General features: G+C 44.7%; 1 protein-coding gene across 4 annotated transcripts in view; it reads right to left on the bottom strand.

Annotated features, from left to right (window-relative positions):
* Window positions 1–778: 778 nt before the first annotated feature.
* The window catches only part of elf1 (E74-like ETS transcription factor 1), a 35,755-nt gene continuing 24,326 nt past the window's right edge, over window positions 779–12,207 (bottom strand). For 2 of the 4 annotated variants that reach the window (XM_035161265.2, XM_035161264.2), the window contains exons 2-10: window positions 10,592–10,920; window positions 10,100–10,156; window positions 7,013–7,187; window positions 6,771–6,875; window positions 6,476–6,637; window positions 6,257–6,340; window positions 5,383–5,575; window positions 4,859–5,218; window positions 779–3,704 (exon numbers count right to left, since the gene is read on the bottom strand). In XM_035161265.2, coding sequence (XP_035017156.1) covers window positions 2,897–3,704; window positions 4,859–5,218; window positions 5,383–5,575; window positions 6,257–6,340; window positions 6,476–6,637; window positions 6,771–6,875; window positions 7,013–7,187; window positions 10,100–10,156; window positions 10,592–10,663 — 2,016 coding nt within the window. In that variant the 5' untranslated portion in view covers window positions 10,664–10,920 and the 3' untranslated portion in view covers window positions 779–2,896. Of the gene's footprint in view, window positions 3,705–4,858; window positions 5,219–5,382; window positions 5,576–6,256; window positions 6,341–6,475; window positions 6,638–6,770; window positions 6,876–7,012; window positions 7,188–10,099; window positions 10,157–10,270; window positions 10,553–10,591; window positions 10,921–12,207 lie in introns of those variants that run through there. The other 2 variants (XM_035161267.2, XM_035161266.2) reach the window with 2 other exon arrangements.

Genomic DNA, 12,207 nt, shown 5'->3' with positions numbered 1-12,207 from the left:
GGCAGGCGATCGATGAGCGACTGATGTGAAAAGGCTGAGGGTCTGTTTAGATGTAATGGAGGGTTGTTTGCTGCTGAATGCCGGAGCAATGATTTCAGACTCATCTGAAACTATTTTCCCATCTGCATAAAACTCGGGAGGATGTTTGTGGAGGAGCGAAGAGGCTGGCCTGGTTTTTTCTTTGTGTGTGTGTGTGTGTATAACCCTATGGCAAGAATGGATTGTGTGGTACACAGCTGTGCAAGTGGGTGTAGACGGAGCTAGGCACAGTAGGCAAGCCCTGCTGCCAGACAGCTTCCTCAACCACCACTAACCCCCCTCCTCTACGCTGAACACACACACACACACACACAGAACATATCCTCTAAGAAGGAATCAATCCAAGTCAGCCGAACCTCTCAACTTGCCAACCACAGCCTCAACACACGCACACACTCATGTCTCCCTGCGATGGACTCAGCTGTCTCCGGCTCTGGCTATGTCAGTCACATCATGCTGTTGCATTCACAGCAGCTGGAAGAGCGTTGTTCTTAAGTACAGTCCAATCAGTCTTTGGCCTGATAATGGCTACATTATCCAGCTTCCCCCGTTTTCTTTCTTTTCAAACACCATGTGGCTGAACCAACAATACGACTCGACACGTAAACGTTTCATTATGGAATGAGTAGAAAATTAATTACATTTCTTTCAAAAATATATCTTCTGTGACATTTTATCTGTGCCGCGCAAAATTTCCAAGACCACTACATCTGCAGCAAAACAACAAATAAACAAAATATTCAGTGACAGGGATTTGTTTTTAATTAATACATTGACTTTTTTCTTAAAAATCTATTCTATATTCAGCATAAGGGAGGCCATAGACAACCCAAGACAAAAGAAGCAACAAAACATAAGCAGTGGACATACCTCAACATCTCACAGACAACAGTGCTTTACGGAAAAAGGCAGGGAGATACAAGAGTATATATACAATGCAAAAAAAAAAGCAGCAAGTTCCCATTCAAAGACTGACAGATTTCACTGCAAAAGAAACCCAGTGTAATTATTGATTGTCCAAAAAGAATTATACATTCAGAGTGTCTTTGCAGAGCACTTTGGCTGATGTGGGGCTGTGAAGCAGCACTTTAACTCCTGTCCTTAGGTGCCAGTGCAGATGGAGGTCAGTGTGTCTGAATGTCCTCACTCTGCAGCGTCGGTCCAGGTGGAAAATACAACCAATTTAGCCGTGATACCACTCAGGATCAATATGGCTTCATCCCCGGGCCGAGCTGACGGGCCAATCGGACGGGAGGTCCTTAACAAAGTGGGACAAAAAATAAAGTAGGCACAGACTCGACCGACCCAAAGAGGAGACAAACGTAGAGAAGGAGACGAGAGAGGAGACGAGGTGAAGGAGAAGAGGACATGAGATGAAATGAGGGAAACTAAGAGCACTGGTTAGTCTTTGCAAAAAGTAACTGAAGAAACTTCTGATATGATTTCAAAGAGATATTGACTGATACATCTGACACAATGAATCACACAGAACTTAAAATTTGTGAAGCCTCGATTGATTGACTGTTGAAAAAGGGTAGAGAGGTATGTCCGCTGAAGAGAGGAAACCCAAAGCACATTCAGTACATGTTTCAATCAGACACACAACAGAGGCTATCTACAATAACAGAAGATAACAGTGCAATAATGATGCTGCACTGAAAAATAGCTAAGCTGATAATATGGGAGGCTGTACAAATGAAAAACATCGGTCTTACAAAAGAATCCACCAAATAAGCTTCCTAGCATTAATGTTCATATTCTTTGTATTTTCCCTCATGTTTACGCATGTAAATAGAAGACAAATGTGGCTTTTTATACAGAATTTAGACATTCAGAAAATAAATAAATTTGCTGTGGCCATAAACTGAATCTGAATTGTGTGTATATATATATATATATCATATATATTCAATTTCATATAAACAGGGGTTAAACCTCTGAGCCTCGGCTGATAAAAATCTGTGTTTTCTTCCTCTCCATTTGTGCCTCTCAATGCTTGCTGTGCCTTCACTCTGCAGCTCGATACAAACGGTTTGATGTTGAACGTGTCCGTGTTGCTCAAGAAAAATGCCCATTTCCATAGTAACACAGTGATTTAAGGCCAGGAGTAATAGAGAGCATATGCATAACTTTTTGTCTATATGAAAATAAATGAGTAATAAGCTCTTAAATGTCATGAAAAGCCATTTAGTCCATTTTTCGTCTTTTTTTTTTTTTTCTTTAGAACTTCCTGTAAGGTACTCTTCGCTTTAACTCTGAGATGTGTGTTTATTTCACCGTACTGGACACATCATCCACCCCCTTAACCGTGGGAAAAGAAAGTTGAGTGTGGGTTTAAAAACACACATATTCACTCTGTGTGATTTTAGAAGTCTGATTTCATTGCACCATTTGGCATTCAGTCCCCAGATTTGGTTTGTTGCGTTCTCCTCTTTAAAAATACAAGTCCAGTGAGATGTAAATGAAGACAATCACTAACTGGCACATTTGGTAGACAGAATCCCTGGTTTATCCAATGGCTGTTCTCCTAGATGGGGAGGTGTTTTGTGTGCATGTGTCTGTATCTGTGTGTGCTGGGGTTCATGTCTACAGATAATAATCCCAAATCTCGAAACTGACTTCTTAGAAAAAACTAAACACTAAAATTTGATTTTTTAAAATTAGGCACATGGTCACAAAATATGTGAGTAAACAATAAATCCTGAGGCTGAACTGACCAACCTTTAAGAGCAAAGCGCTGCAAGATCCCTCACTTCTGATCTCTGATCATTGTGGCGGGAAAAGAAAACAAAGTCCGTGGTCAAAATGGATTGAATTGTTGTTTTTGGTTCAGCTTGTGTGCTCGAGTCCTGCAGCCCTAAACCTCTGCAGGTTCTGCCTTTATCTGGATAAAGTTTGCAGGCAGTTGGAGAGACATTGGCAGCTCCTGCAGGCCTTTGATTCCCTGCTCGGGCTGCAGGGACATCTCCCCACGCACCTCCAGCTCCTCCACAGGGGTCAGGCCTTCACTAGGGCTGCTGCTCTGGGAGTAATGTCCATTAATTATAGTTTCACTTGCAGCTTCCTGGCACTGGTTGTCACTGATATCGATGATCACAGTCCTGTACTGCAGCTCTGCCTCCCCTACCTCCATCTCTTCTTTGTCAAACGTATGTGACGCCAGTGATGGATCGCCGTTCACCATCGACTGAAAGTAGCTGGGGTCCAGCATCTCCTCTTTGACCTGCAGCCCAGAGAGATCACTGGATTTGAGCACAGTGGCAATTACTGTGCCAGGCTGCTGTGCCACCATGGTCTGCCCGCAGGTGGTGTTGATGGCGACCAGGCGCGGGAGGCCGTTGAGGTTGCAAGCGGTGGAACTAATGACTCCTGGAGGGGAAGTGCAGGAGGAGGAGTTGGAGATGGCGGAGGAGCCCAGATTGGTGACCAGGAGCTGCTGTGGGAGGCCGTCCTCCAGGCAGTTGGCTCCACCTGCTAGAGAGGCTGTTTGAATGGTGAGCATATCTTTACCACCTGCTGTGGTGGAGGGCATGGTGTGGAGAATAACCCGAGGGGGGGAGCAGTGACTGGTGTCCCCGTTGGCCAGAACAGTGGTGAGGGGAACAGACTGGAGAGAGCCAGAAGACGTCAGGACCATAGGAACTGATGCAGGAGCAGTGATGGTCCTGAAAAGACAAAACAAACTGAGTGTGTACTGGTGTTTCTTCATCTTCTCAGGCAGAGCCACTGTAATTGAATATTCAGTTTGTATCCTCGCAAATATAGACAAGGATTATTTTTTAATGGAACCCTGTAGAGAAAGTTACCCAGTGCACAGCTATGATCCTAAACAGCAGAACTAATGCCCTTATTAATATAACAAACGGCGTTGTCAGCTGTGCCGCAGAAATCATTATTCTCCTTGATTCCTAACTGCACACTATGTTTAACTGCTCAGGAACAACACCAGATGACTGATAACACATTAATAATACAAGCAATACAAAAGCAAACAACAATACTGGAAACAAATCTTAACAACCACACACGAGCAACGCTGGTGAAAAACCTTTCTGACTTGAACAAAAAACTGAAAATTACAAGGTTCTAATTTACTGCAAAGCAACTGGATTAGATAAAATCGGATTGTAACATATTGTGTTACTGTGTCTGTGCATGTGCGTGTGCAGCATATTACGCTTATTTGCTTTCTTGCTGAGAGTTAGACTAAAAGGTGGATTCCACTCTCATTTTGCCAGATACATCAAGCTAAAGCCAGCAACTGGTTATCTTTGCTTAGATTAGCTTATCTTAGCATAGCATAGCATAGCATAGCATAGCATAGCATAGCATAGCATAGCATAGCATGGCTAACGAACAGGTTATGATGTAATATTTTTATTTTAGATAAGGGCCTGGTCACACGTGAACGTATCAGAGAAAAATCTTCGCCTCTCGATCACTTCCAATCTGTGAGAGCAAGGAGGCGAATTAAACAGTTCAAGTCTGGTGAACTTTGACCCAGGATATTCACTTTGCATCTACATATGTGTGACCGGGCCCTAACAATCGTCCTGAACACACTCCACCCCAGAAGGTGGCAGTAATGCAAGAAGCATTTTCGTCACTGTGTTCAGAGTCAGGCTAGCACAAATCATAACACACATTATCTAAAGGTAACTTTACAAAATTGTAGAAAAACCCAACAGCTCCCACTACGTGCAAACACAGGCAATGTCCTCCTATCCCCAGTCGTTATGCTACGATAAGCTAAGCTAACTGAAATGAAAGCAACTCTGGTCACAGTGTGTATAACTTCAGGAATTTGTGTTCTTCTCACCTCATAGCTTGTGTGAGATCTTGGTCGCGCGAGGCATGATTTGCTTGAAACACGTGGACAGACTGAAGGAACTGCCCGGTGTGTCCACCATTAGCTTCCTGGTAAAGATATTCATCGTTAGGCTCCTTCTTCATTTGCTTCACTGAGACTTGGTGTTGACCGTGAGCCCTCCCGTGACCTTTGGACCCGCCGCGGGAAGCAGACCTCCCGTTGGTAGATCTCTGGTTACCGTAACCAGAGTTGGCGTCGGGGCCCATGTCTTCATCCTCGATCACCACCAGATCAGTTGGCATCTCCTTGAACTGGTACACCAGCCGCTGCCCCTCCACTTTAGCCAGGATGCCTCTTTGGTAATAATACCTAGAGGAGAACGTAGATGAGGAGCGTTCACGGCCACGATCATCATTCAAATCTGAGAGCATCGTAACAATTTTAACCGTCATTCCAGTGCCTGTGGAATCATGTCTCCAGGGTTGAGAGATAACGTGCAGGACAACGCTGCTGCTTCTGTATGTTCCTCTTACCTGAGAGCTCTTCCCATGGTCTCATAGTTCATGTCGGGCTTGTTCTTGTGTTTGCCCCACAGCTTTGAAACAGCTTTGGAGTCCACAAGCTTAAAGATGCCTTTCTCCCGCTGGGTCCACTTGATGTATTTGGGACAGGTGTTTTTATCCTGCAGTAGAGCCAATAGGAATTCCCACAGGTAGATGGTGTTGCCTGCAAACCGGAGCGCGGTAAATTAAGTCATGTTTTTAACATTCAGGCACATCATACTTTCATGGTCGGGCCTTAGAGCCTTGATACACACATCAATAATTTATTTTGTAATATTTTACTTTAAAATGTTGTATGACAGCTGTAGGGTTACAGGGAAAACTGTTTGTTTCTTATAACCATTGTTGTCAGTTGTGTGTGTGCATGTGTGGCTGGAGGGAAATTAATTATACAGAGCCCGGGAGTAGATTACTCCAATTTGTGAGATAGTGCAGCCAGAAGTGGTTAAAAACAGCACCACTCCCAGCAGTCACTTGAATCCCAGACACCATGACAGGGTGATGTATATCTGTGCACCTGGACCTGCCGTCTCCAGCCCCCTCCTGTTTGTGTCACACATTGTATCGTGCAACGAGGGCTCACATCGAGCAGCACAAGTCTGCTTCTATCGGCAGAGCATCAGTGTGCCCTCCGGCCTGCAATCACTTCTGTTTCCCGGTGAAACACGGCATTGTGAGAGCCCCTCATCCATTAACTCGGCCGAATTCAACCCAGCTGGACTGCAGGGGTTGAGGACTGCTGTTTGCACACTCCACCAGAGGAAACAGGGCGCACACAGGAGGAGGAGAGACCTTGATTTTTATTGGCTCGTTAAAGGAAAGCGGCCCAGTTAGTGAGACTTACCTTTGCCCTCTTTGCTCTTCTTCCTGAGTGGCAGGTTAGGGGTGGTGATTGGGGAGCAGGGACGCACCGCCCTCGGCTTCCGCACTATGATTCAAATGGAGAGGTAGTTCATTATGAGGTGAAAGGTCACAGTGAAATCATCCAATTACTACAACACTGAAACTTTAGTAAAAGAGCTCATTCCTGTGTTCTAACAAACGGGAGAAATAACACTGTTACCTTTATTCTTTTTCTGAGGTTTCAAGGGACACTTCTGAGGAATCTCATCCATGGATGAAGTGTCCTCGTCGAGGGACATGTCAAGGGCACTGCTGTCCATCTGGTCAGGCCCCAGTGGGGTGTACGTCAGGTCCGACTCCAGCAGAGCGCCATAGGTGTGAACTAAATATAAATAACACACACACCATGAAAACCACTCAGTATCAGTCTCATGCTCCAGGTAAGAATGTTGGTGGATTAAGCCTGGAATATTTTGCATTTAACAGTAGAGTATGAACAGTGCAAATTAACTTACTCATACGCTTCTCGTCCAAAATGTTGTTTGGAGACTCCATGTTAAGAAGAGCTGCTGCAGCTTCGCTCGTCTCCATGCTGTCCTCTCCACCCGACACTGTTGTTTCTGAGACAAACACAAAGTCATCCATATGAGATTCCAGACATGATTTTATTCTGAAATGCTTTGGAGACACAGTGTTCCTGTTTTCTAACTGCTCGGATTTAGGCCTAAAAATTATCGTTTAAGTAAAATATGTCTACCTGAGAGGTCCACACCTCCCACCAAGATGGACGGTTCCTCCACCACATGGAGGGTGGTGTCCACCATGATGCCATTGGGCACCTCGTCCGAATCCAGGCCTGAGTAGACCTGCAGCAGATCGGCCGCAGGCACCTGCTCAACAATCACCGCTGGGAACACTGACGGGTCGTCCAGCTGAACGGAAACAGAACACACACACAGAGAGGTATGAGGTTTTTGCAACGCGGGAGCTTCCACTGGGAGTAGAGGGACAGACGGTCTTTGCGAATACATATGTGTATATGCAATAAAAACACCATTAATGCCTCCACTACACATCATAAAGGCAATATAAAACCCCAGATGACATCAGATTAATGTTATAACCCGATCTGGTCTCTTATTTTTATTACCTTGTAAAATATTTTGGATTCATACTCAATTTCAGCTAATATGGAGGCACACAGCATGAAGAAGTGCTCATTTCTGTGGTGTTGCCGCGGTCCAGAGGGACTCGCTGAAGAAGACAGGAACCAGATGTTTGATTTGGCCTACTTCTCCTGAGATGTTAATCTAATGCTCAGAGATTATATAAACCCGAATGAATGTTAATGGATCAATCATGAACTGCAGGCGAGCACCCCCTTCATCATGTACTAAATGTGCTTGGGGAATTCTAACCTCGGCCTCTCATTTCAGGCATGGCACCGCTTGATGCGGGGAAGGAGCAGGGGCAGTTTGGAGAACAGCTGAGAGACACAACATGCATGAGAGCTCATCACACACAGGCCGTGTCAAGAGTGCTCACTGAGAGCTCGGTTCTTGTCAACAAGAGGGACAAGAGGATTTACCCAGTCCTTTGAATAACAGAGTCATATGGTCCTCTAACACTCTTGTTCTGATCCGTGTCTGGTAGATTAGGGTTATTTGTATAAAAACTAACAGCACGAGGGCCACAGGAAGATCTGATTTTGAAATATAAAATTTGTATTCAGCTTTTTGTTGTTAGGTTAAAAGGGTCACCTCAGGTTGCAGTCGGATGCAGAAACACTCAGCGTCAACTCACCACCAGGAGATGGCAGCAGACTACACTTCAAAAAAAGCTCTGAAATCATTTCTCCTACATGAAGGTGCCAAGCAGCTGATATTGAGGATCGGCTTCTGCATGTAAAATGTGTCCAAACCACACTCAAATAGAACAATAAAAACATGTTGATGAGTTTGTTCATTAAAACAGCACTGATTGGGTTCACCAGCAGCAGAAGAATTTCATCTTCCATTGAAACGCAGTCACTAGGAGAGACGTTTTCTCTTCAATTGTTTGCATTATTCAGTTATTGATTTTAATTTCTAACAGTGTAGATCAATGAAACCACATTCTTTATGGTGACAACCTGGTTAAAGGGGGGAACAGATGGACAAATGAGTGCAGTTAGAGGAACATGAATAAAGGCGTATCTGTCTCTTAGCACAAGTGTCCATTGTTGGCTTGGACCTCGAGGCATACCAGGTGTCTGGGCCCTTAGTTGTAGGGGGGGGGGAGGGGTCAGTGTTAGTTAGCTACACTTCCATTCTGGCTACACTTTAACCAGAAAACTAACAGACCGGCTCATCATTTGGACATGGCGGGGAATGGTTAGGCCTTCTTAGCAACACCAGCAGTTATTAGCCCGAGTTACCATTACAATTGATCGTATGCACTGTAAATACTGTCTGTGAGTGTAGAGGAAGACGTCCACAAGAGACGTCGATCACAACGTTGAGGATGAGCAGCAAACATCTTGTGTCATCTCAGCAGCGAAACCACAAGGCCTCCTGGGTCTAATAAGAGCCGTGGATATTGCTTTGACTACAGGCACTATCAGCGTCTCACTGACATACGCTGGATGTTTCCCATTAATCTGAGTCGTTGGTAGACATATTATCAGATAGCGAGACAGGGAGGCTACCACCTCTCCTCATCTGGACTTAAATGATGCTTGCTGTCCTTGAGTGAGAGTCAAGTGTGTGAGTAGACAAAGGCATTTTAACTATTGGGCTACTGAGCACCCCCTCCCCCCCAGTTTGCTGACAGAGCAAGAGGCGACTGAGGACGCCGTCTCCACACTTGTTTTGATGTTTACTGGATCCTGTTTTTGCTGGCAACACCTTCTTGTGTTATCATGTAAACCAAGTGAAAAGCATGTTGCAATGTGCAGGATAGCAACAATGAGAGAGGTGTATAGAAATGTGAAAAGGTGGGGCTCTCGGGAGATGCGGCTCCAGACTGTCCGATGAATAATAATGAACATCATAAAGGTTTTAAGAGCGTGTTCCTCTTTGTTGACTTGAACAGTGTTTCTAGTGGGGAAACTGGAGCGATAAGAATCAGGTCCATTTGCATTTTTGAGTTCCCCATTCTGCCTTTGACAGCAACAGCATCTGTGCAGGCTGTTCCCTCCCAACACTCTCTTCTGCTTTACCTGCCCAAACACAATGGACTGTCTGCACACTTACAATATCCTCAGAATCACAATAGTTTATGAAGTATAACGGACTCCAGCGTGAGATACGATCAAGTAAATTAAAAGATACTTGAAATGTGGAAAGGTTAACTTTTATTTTATATTCTATATCAGGAGAACAACATTCATGGCTATCTATAGTTGGATCAGCGATAGATTGTGCAGCTTAATACCTGCAGGCATTACATGATACTTGACCAATATAGTGGGGCTAATCATTAAGGAACCTACTCTATGATTCCACTCAGCGCCAACAGTTTTATTGTGGCAAAAATAAATCTTTACACCAGCAGCAGAAACAAAATGGCCACTGTGGCAGAACGTTAATGCATTGTTTCTTATAGGGGTATTTCGAGGACTGTAAATAGGGGCGTACTGCTTGCACAACAGGTTAAGTGGGTGCAGCAAGGAACAAAACTGTAGCGCTGGAACAATGCAAAACCTTTCAGTGTAATCATCCCATCCCTGACAAGAAGCCTTATAACTGGTCTGTCAGGTTAGGCCTGAACCGGGGCTATTCAGGGATCCAGTGACAATGTGTCACTCTATATACACACATACAGATACTGGTACACATAAACACACACAGACTTCCACACTTACAATCAATCCTGCTCCACAGGATTCACTGACGGACATGGGGATGAGATAACTGCACACCTGACCAAGCAATGAAAAGACACATAGGCAAAGGTTCACATCGTATGCACACACAGTAACCTGTGTGTCGTAAACACATTCAGCGCCAGGCCCCACCCTTTCCCTCCCACGCACCCTAAACTCGCGGCAGGTTTTTCAGTCTTTCCATTTCTGTTCTCCAAAAAGAGCGCACACCCCTGTCTGCAGGCCTCCGGTCTGCTCCATCCTCCACCTCCGTCTGCCTCGTTCCCCAACATGTTCTCAGAGTTAAAGATCACAGACTCTGGATAATCCTGCCCTACTAACCATGCTGTTATCTGACAAAGTTTTCTTTGTCCTGCTTTAAAAAGTCTGACATTTATCAAGGAGACCACAAACAATACACCGAATAAAAAAAGTGAATTACAAGCCCAGTTTAAAAAGTTTAAATGGTGGCTTCTTCAATGTGACATGTACCTGATTGATTTCGTCCATCCCATTGCTGGCGAATTCAAACACCAGCTCACTGGGCTGCACTGCAGTCGTCATGGCGGTGGAGTTCAGAGGGCAGGGAGCAGCCTAAAATATCCTGGCTATGACTACTCCGCCTCCTTCTCAGCACAGTGAGATGCCTCACAAAATGGTTACCCTGTCGTCGTCCTCCTCCTGTTCTCTGACCTGGGTGCTCCGAGAGAGAGAGAGAGAGAGAGAGACCACGAGCCAAGTTTCAGAGGAGTGCTGTGGCCCAGGTGGGAGCAGCCTCTTACCTCTGTGATACAGAGGCTGGGTCCCTGGTGCATCAACACCTGGCAGAGACAGAGAGAAAGATAGTGGTTAGGGGACATACTGTATTAGATCAGTTTACTGTCGCTGAGAGAAACGAGAGGTAGAGATAGTATGGAGAAAAGTCCTAGTGCTTTCTGAGGCCTAAACTCCCCATTGGAATAATAACAGACCTACGTTATTTTTAAAGTTTTAAAACAGGCAGCACACACGCTGTATCTGGGCCATGTCTACTTCTGATGTCCAAAGCCATGGAAACCACAAGTTTCAGGAGGGGAATCGGATCACGGGATAATTCCTGCCTCCCTGCCTGACAACCCCTAATAAACTAAAACAGCGTCAAGATCAAGCAAAGAAAAAAAGAGGTGCAATGGTCTATTTTAGCTTTTACTCTAAAATCCCATGTTACTTCAAATGTCACAGATGTGGCGTTATAAAAAAAAAACGCTGTCCATATCTAATCTCTTCATTTTAGTTTGTGAGGCTTAAAAATCATAAAATATGGATATGGAGACAGATATTAAGCTCGGGATGGAACAAACTGTTATTTTCTCAATTAATCGTTTGGTCTATAAAATGTGAGAAGTAATGAAAGATCGTGGTCACACAGTATCCTAAAGCACAAGGTGGCATCTTCAAATATCTATCATTTAAGAGCTGTAAATTCTCACATCTAAGAAGCTGGGACCATCAGATGTTTGTTTTTTGTTGCTCTAAAAGTAACTTAAATCTATCATCACAATGATTTCACATTGATCTTCTGTCTATAAACTCGTCAATAAATTATTGTAGGACTGAACTAAGCACAACACATCAGCGTAGAGTCAGAAGGATCAGGAGGAGAGCACAGTTTATACTGATTTAATCTCAAACAGCTCTAATTTCATGGCTGTGTCTGTCCCTGAATGCGAGAGACTCCTCAGCACATCATCAGGGGGCTGGTATTAGGGTCATATGAGGGGGATCTGTGGAAGAGAGGGTCAGCACAAACTCTTCCTTTATACAGAATTACACACACACACACACACACACACACACACACACACACACACACACACACACACACACACACACACACACACACACACACACAGGTGAGAGATCAGTCATCTGATGGTGCTCTGGAATCCCCTCTGTGCTGACCCTCAGGGAGTTACTGTGCTCGCAGGTGGCGGGGGAGAGTAACCTGAGGTCGTTTTGCTTGTTAGTTTGTGTGTGTGTGTGTGTGTGTGTGTCGAGGTGTGTCCCGACAACCAAATACCCAAAGGCAGGTTTGGGGGCTAAAGGACTGGGGAAGGGCTGAAGAATAA

The sequence above is a fragment of the Hippoglossus stenolepis genome, chromosome 7 (genome assembly GCF_022539355.2).
Source record: "Hippoglossus stenolepis isolate QCI-W04-F060 chromosome 7, HSTE1.2, whole genome shotgun sequence".
Lineage (NCBI taxonomy): Eukaryota > Metazoa > Chordata > Actinopteri > Pleuronectiformes > Pleuronectidae > Hippoglossus > Hippoglossus stenolepis.
Note: the sequence above shows the minus strand (reverse complement) of the source record. Positions and strands in the feature narration are given on the sequence as shown.